This window comes from Poecilia reticulata, linkage group LG2 (genome assembly GCF_000633615.1).
Source record: "Poecilia reticulata strain Guanapo linkage group LG2, Guppy_female_1.0+MT, whole genome shotgun sequence".
Taxonomy (NCBI): Eukaryota; Metazoa; Chordata; class Actinopteri; order Cyprinodontiformes; family Poeciliidae; genus Poecilia; species Poecilia reticulata.
Window position 1 is genome coordinate 12,858,919 of NC_024332.1, and position 5,924 is coordinate 12,864,842.

Below are 5,924 nucleotides of genomic sequence, written 5' to 3' on the forward strand. Positions count from 1 at the left end.
CAGTATACATATTTGGTTTCTGAACTCTACTTGTTCTAAAACCAAAGCAAACAAAAAGTATTTGGTGAATAAACTTTTTTTTCCTGTTTGTTTTTGTTCTGTTGCTAATTAAAGGAGCAGTTCACTGGAAACAAGCAGAAAAACCTCAATGTTCAAAACAGCAACATAAAAACAAGTAACGTCTGACAGCGATTTAATGGCTACAAACTCATCCAGATGAGCTCATTTTCTCTCTGTGGAGTAAAACAGCTTTCAGTTTGACTTCAGAGAAATCTGATAACAACAAAAATATGCCCGGTTTAACTTTGAACTGCGTCGGGGTTTATTTTCTGTTACAGATTTTTGTTTTTGTTGTAGTCAAGAAAAAGAGGAAGGTTGCAGGCTGTCAGTGACATCACATCTTGCCCTGGTTATGGCTCCTGTTTGTCTCTATTTATTAAAACCAGAACTGAGATGCAAGGATTGTAAAGCTCTTACATGTCAGACGAGCTAAAACACACAAAGTATTGAGTTCAAATGCAAAGAAAATACGAAAAAATTTGAAATTTGCTCTCTCAAATCTTCTGGTCAATATGTTTGTCAAAAAAGAAAATGGTGTGGGGGAAAATATTTGTGTTTTCCAGCTTTATTCCCCAATCACATAATGTAAGACAATAGACAAATAGAGTGATAAAAGGCACAGATATCTAAAGCCATGTTCAATCAATCAGAACATGAGAAAGAGTTTTGTTTGTCAGATTAAATGTAGCTTTTGAAAATAACTTTTATGCAGGTAATAAATATACTTTTCATTAAGCTCACACTTCTGTTTTTAAAATAGATTTTTTTTATTGATATAATGTAACATCCTAATTTTAAATGTAATTTTTTTCATGACTTCTGAGCGGAAAGTCATCATAGTTAACAAAAATAAAAACTTTCAAACATCTGTGTGTGTGTACAGGTAATGAACTCAAATAATGAATATAATTGCATTTGTAGGTGGATGATGCTGAGTTATTTGTTTTGAAGGATTTATTGAATGGGAGAAGAAAAGTCTGATGTTTTGTCCAAATGATTCCTGCATTTTAAAGTAAAGAGAAAATGCAGAGGTTTTTTTTTTTTTTTTTTTTTTTTTACACTGCTCTTTAAAACACATAGGAGGTTTTTAATTCACACTTTGACCCCCTGATGCTGAATGTCCCTAATCTCCTTTTGGTAACACTTTATTTGAAGGGGTGTGAATAAGACTGACATGACACTGTCATAAACATGACATAACATCTGTCATGAACATAAAAAAGTCTTTATCAATGTTTATGACAGCTGTCATGAAATGTCATTCGGTAAATAAAGATACTTTTAATGCAAAGTTGCTCTAAAAGTTGCATTAAAAGTCCATTAAAAGTGCCAACTTTGCATGATTTTGTAAATAATGACAATTTAACGCAAAGTTGGCATTTTAATGGACTTTTAATGCAACTTTTAGAGCAACTTTGCATTAAAAGTGTCATTATTTACCGAATGACATTTCATGACAACTGTCATAAACATTGATAAAGACTTCTTAATGTTCATGACAGATGTTATGTCATGTTTGTGACAGTGTCATGTCAGTCTTATGGACACCACTTCAAATAAAGTGTTACCCTCCTTTTTTTCCCCCGCCACTCTTAGGAACCCAAACTACAATCAGCACTAAAACCCTTTTAAAATGTAGTACCAGTCACCTGAAATCGGATAGAAAGCTGACCTTTTTTAAACAAAGAACCAAAGGAGGCCCAGAAGACAATGATGCTGTTCTTCCCAGTAGATATGATCAAGGAAGGGAAAAAAAATCAGCGCTCACTTCACTGAAGCGGCCTTCCCAGAAATAACAATGTAGACAAAACAATGTTTTTCTTTTTTGGTATCGCTTCCACCTCCTGTGTTCTTACCACATGAAGCTACCTGACGGTTCGCTTCTCTGTCAATCACATATTTAGTCGAGAGGAGGAAGCATGAGAGCTTTTTCCCATTAACAGGACTGATGTTGATCCTCACCGGTCAGATCTGTGATTTCACATTAAGGGTAAGCCTTTATCACGATATTTTGAGACGCTATTGTGATAACGATAAAAGTGACGATAAGAAGTATTTATTACAGATTGTTTAGGTAACTGTGTGACTCTGAACGAGCGTCGCAGTAATTATAGTCCCACAAACACAAATACACTAAAACATTCCTGCTTGTAACACGCTTCTTTAGGACACCGGTCACATAAAGAAGTGTGATTCTTATCACTAAACTGTGCACATATTTTCAAATTTATTGATATTTATGTATACGCTCATTGAAAAAAAAAGTGGAATAAATAGTAAATCTAAAAATCCTGACAATATGGACAGTTTACTGAAATTTATTGTGACTACGATAAATCTAAATTTCATCATGATAAAAAATGTATCACAATAAATGCGATAAATTAACACCCTTAAGTGGAGCATGACTTTAAATCCTCATATCCATAACAAATTGATTCATGTACTCAAAACATCTCCTTTTATATTGTGTATTACCATTATTATCAGTTTCATTGATTCCCTTTATGAAAAGTTACACAACTTCCTTTGTTTTAATAATTCACAGCTGTGTGTCACCGAAACCTAAATGCTGACTCTGAGTGAACCTGAAAACAAGTTTAATTAGAATCGTTTTAATTACTTAAAGGACATTTAATGCACAGGTTTTATGATGCTCATCCATTTCTAAATATTATTTTCTTGTCTATATCCATATTTGGGGCTAAATAAATATAGAGTTAGAAAAAATTTAGAAAAATCTCAATTTTAATGTGAGCACTTTTATTTAGTAAGGAAATAATTGCACATTAAGATTTATTTTATTATTATTTTCTACAAAATCACAGGTGCCACTCTTAACATCAAGTGCAATTAATCAAACATTTTTTGTAATTTATAACTTGACTTTTTAGGTTAATCAATGGGTCTGTGACCTTTTAACTAGTCATCCATGATTTTCTTTTTGAATGGAGTGTAAATATGATCTGTCACGGAGCCCTATTTGCTTTACCCACCGGCTCTTGACTCAATGATCCGTATATATTTTTATTGCACATTAAGCACAGCGGCGTGTAAAATCTCACCTGTAGAAACAGCAGCAAAGAGGAGTGTTTGGATCACAGCTGAAATGTGGAGTTTGCTAAACTCTTCTGAGTCTTTATACAGAACTGTGAACTTTGGGACTAAGACCAACAATCCACATGGATTTAGTGTGAAAGAGAATGAAAAAGTGGAAAATCACTTCAAAGAAACGTGTAAAAAACTACAGTTTAGTTTTCTTTGTATTAAACCAATAACTTCAAAACCGTTTCTACATGTGATGTGAGAGTTAACCCCTAATCCCCTAATTGCCCTCCGTTGTGTTTCACTGTAGATATTTTGTTCTTTCACATTCAAATCCAAAAATACTTAGTTGATATTGTTTCCTTTTAACATATTTGGTTGCTTTTTCAGTTAAATTATGCAGCATAAATGTCAAATATGTGAGGAAAAAGAGAGAAACTGTTTATAATGATCTTGTTTTTGTCTTTTAAAGATATATTAAGTGCATGGGTGAGTTGTTCTGTGATGACAAACACAACAGATATTGTATTTAATTTTACTATATTGTATTTTTCTTGTCTTATTTGTTAAGCGTGGGACGTTTTGAGTCCAAGACAAATTTTCCTCGGGGTGACAATAAACAATATGCTTTTGTATCATAATCTTAGTGTGCGTAAGCAGTGTTACGTGGATTTATTTATTATTGTTGAGTCTTTTGTATCAACAGTCACAGAGGTTATTCCTTTGTTTCCTTTTTTCTGTTTGTTGTTTTAAACGAATCTGTGAAAAGGCATCATCTGTAAGAACAGAGGATGTTAGTTTAAGGTGCTGCAGTAAATGATTTTTGCAGTCACGAATCTGCGTGTGTGTTCCTGCATTCCAGGAGTGCGTCTTCGAGCAGCTGGAAGTCAAGCAGAGCGTCTTTCAGGAAGTGGAACGTTTCGTGGGCAAAGCAGTGATCCTGAGCAGCTCCACTTCCTGCCTGGTGCCCAGCAGCGTCTTCGCCAAAGTGCAGGAGAGAAGCCGCTGCCTCGTGTCCCATCCGGTCGGTGCCAACACAGAACCGCAGCAAACGTCCGACTGAAAACCCGCTGGAACAGAAAGAGTGCTAATTAAGGGGCGCATCGGAGAATTTGTGATGATGCGTGTTAGGGCCAATGTGGATAGAAAAGAGAAAAAGAAGAAGTAGTACATTTCTGTCAAAAAAAAAAAACTTACATTCTCTAAAGAAGAAACAAGAAGATGTGAGTTTGAAAAGTCTAAAATTTGCTAGAAAAAACTCAGAATTTTTTTTAGATTAATCTCTGAAATTTTCTAGAAAAACATGGACATTTCTGAGTTTGAAAAGCCAAAACGTTTTGACTTTTCAAATTCAGAAATGTTCATGTTTTTTCTAGAAAACCTCTGAGATTAACTTGAAAATTTGTGAGTTTTTTCTCGCAAATTCACAACTTTTCAAACTCAGAAACCTCCTTGTATTTTTGTTTCCAGAACATTTCTGAGGTTAATCTCAAAACATCTGCGTTTTTTTCCCCCCATCTGCAAAAAAACACTGTATTTCCATCTCCGACCACAAACACAAAGCGAAACAAATCAACCGTCTTCCAGAAAAGCAGGAAAATTGATGAGTTTTAGATGTTGCAGTATCTTTCCACAACAATAACTGCGCATCATCCAACAGTGAAGAAAGAATAGATTTTGTGACCATATATTCTGATAAAAGGATTATGCTGCGTCATGTCACAACATCGCATGTCATGTTGTGACATGCGACGTATTAGTGACCTAATCAGCTTTCCTCGTTCGTGTCTCGTTCCCTTCAGGTAAACCCACCCTACTACGTGAAACTGGTCGAGCTGGTGCCTCACCCAGAGACCGCAGCAGCCGTTATGGACGCCACCCATTCTCTGATGACCAAGGTGCAGATTACAGATTAAAGTTCCCGTGGAGGGTTGAAGTTAGAACATGTCGGGGTGATGAAATGACTGGCTGGTATAATGGGGCTGTGACGTCAAACCAGCGCTGCAGGTTGGATTGATGGTTCTGAGTCGTTTTCTACATGACAGCTGAAAATGCCTGTTTAAGCTGCTGATCCGTAACCAATAAATTACTGCTTTAGAGAAGGACTTTGTAGGACTTAAAATTTAAACTTCATAATGTTTAATCCCTGGAAACGACTGGGAGATTGTTCCCAGAAGCCGTAGCTTTACTGTGAATCTTAATTTAATTCTTTTTACCTGTTGTCTAGTCCACTCCTAAATCTGTCTTTATTGGGTTTGCAGTGCTCAGCTTGTAGTTTTATGATAATTTTTCATGATTTTGAGGGTTTGCTACTTGTGTTTTATGTATTTATAAGAATTTCAACACCAGTTCGTACACAGCTATTGCTGAACTGGTACTGAAGTGTCTTGAACTTTATGTGTCATTGATATTTCATGACAATGCCTTGAGGTTTGCAGGATGTACTCTGAAGGAATTCATGAAATTTGTCTTTTTTTCCTGAGAACATAAAACCACTAAACAGTATTGTTCATCTTTTATCTTATCATGATAAGAAGTTTGGTATTTCTTTGTCACCATAAATTCCAATCGATTATAATTAAAACATCCACAACCTGACCATTTTGTCAAGAGATTGTTGGTTTCACTATTTTCTCCACTGTTTGGTCAATGAAAGTATCAGTAAATTTGAACATATGTGTGCAGTTTAGTGATACAAATCACACTCTTGTCCTAAAGAAGCGGGTTACGAATAGGGATTTATTTTAAAGATCATTATCTGGGTTTGTGGAGTCGTGACTCCGGAACACCTCACCAGGGAGGCGTCCAGGAGGCATCCT

The 5,924-nt window shown here is 35.4% G+C and overlaps 1 protein-coding gene and 1 long non-coding RNA gene across 3 annotated transcripts in view; one reads left to right on the plus strand and one right to left on the minus strand.

The window, feature by feature from the left end:
• cryl1 (crystallin, lambda 1) overlaps positions 1-5,924 on the plus strand; it is a 20,559-nt gene that overhangs the window by 2,608 nt on the left and 12,027 nt on the right. The window contains exons 4-5 of the mRNA XM_008431793.2: positions 3,968-4,129; positions 4,908-5,003. Coding sequence (XP_008430015.1) covers positions 3,968-4,129; positions 4,908-5,003 — 258 coding nt within the window. The remainder of the gene's footprint in view (positions 1-3,967; positions 4,130-4,907; positions 5,004-5,924) is intronic.
• Positions 4,087-5,924, minus strand: part of LOC103478164 (uncharacterized) — a 47,049-nt gene continuing 45,211 nt past the window's right edge. Inside the window, exon 5 of one of the 2 annotated variants that reach the window (XR_535746.1) lies at positions 4,087-4,175. This is a non-coding gene — a long non-coding RNA (uncharacterized LOC103478164). The remainder of the gene's footprint in view (positions 4,176-5,924) is intronic. The other variant, XR_535748.1, reaches the window with a different exon arrangement.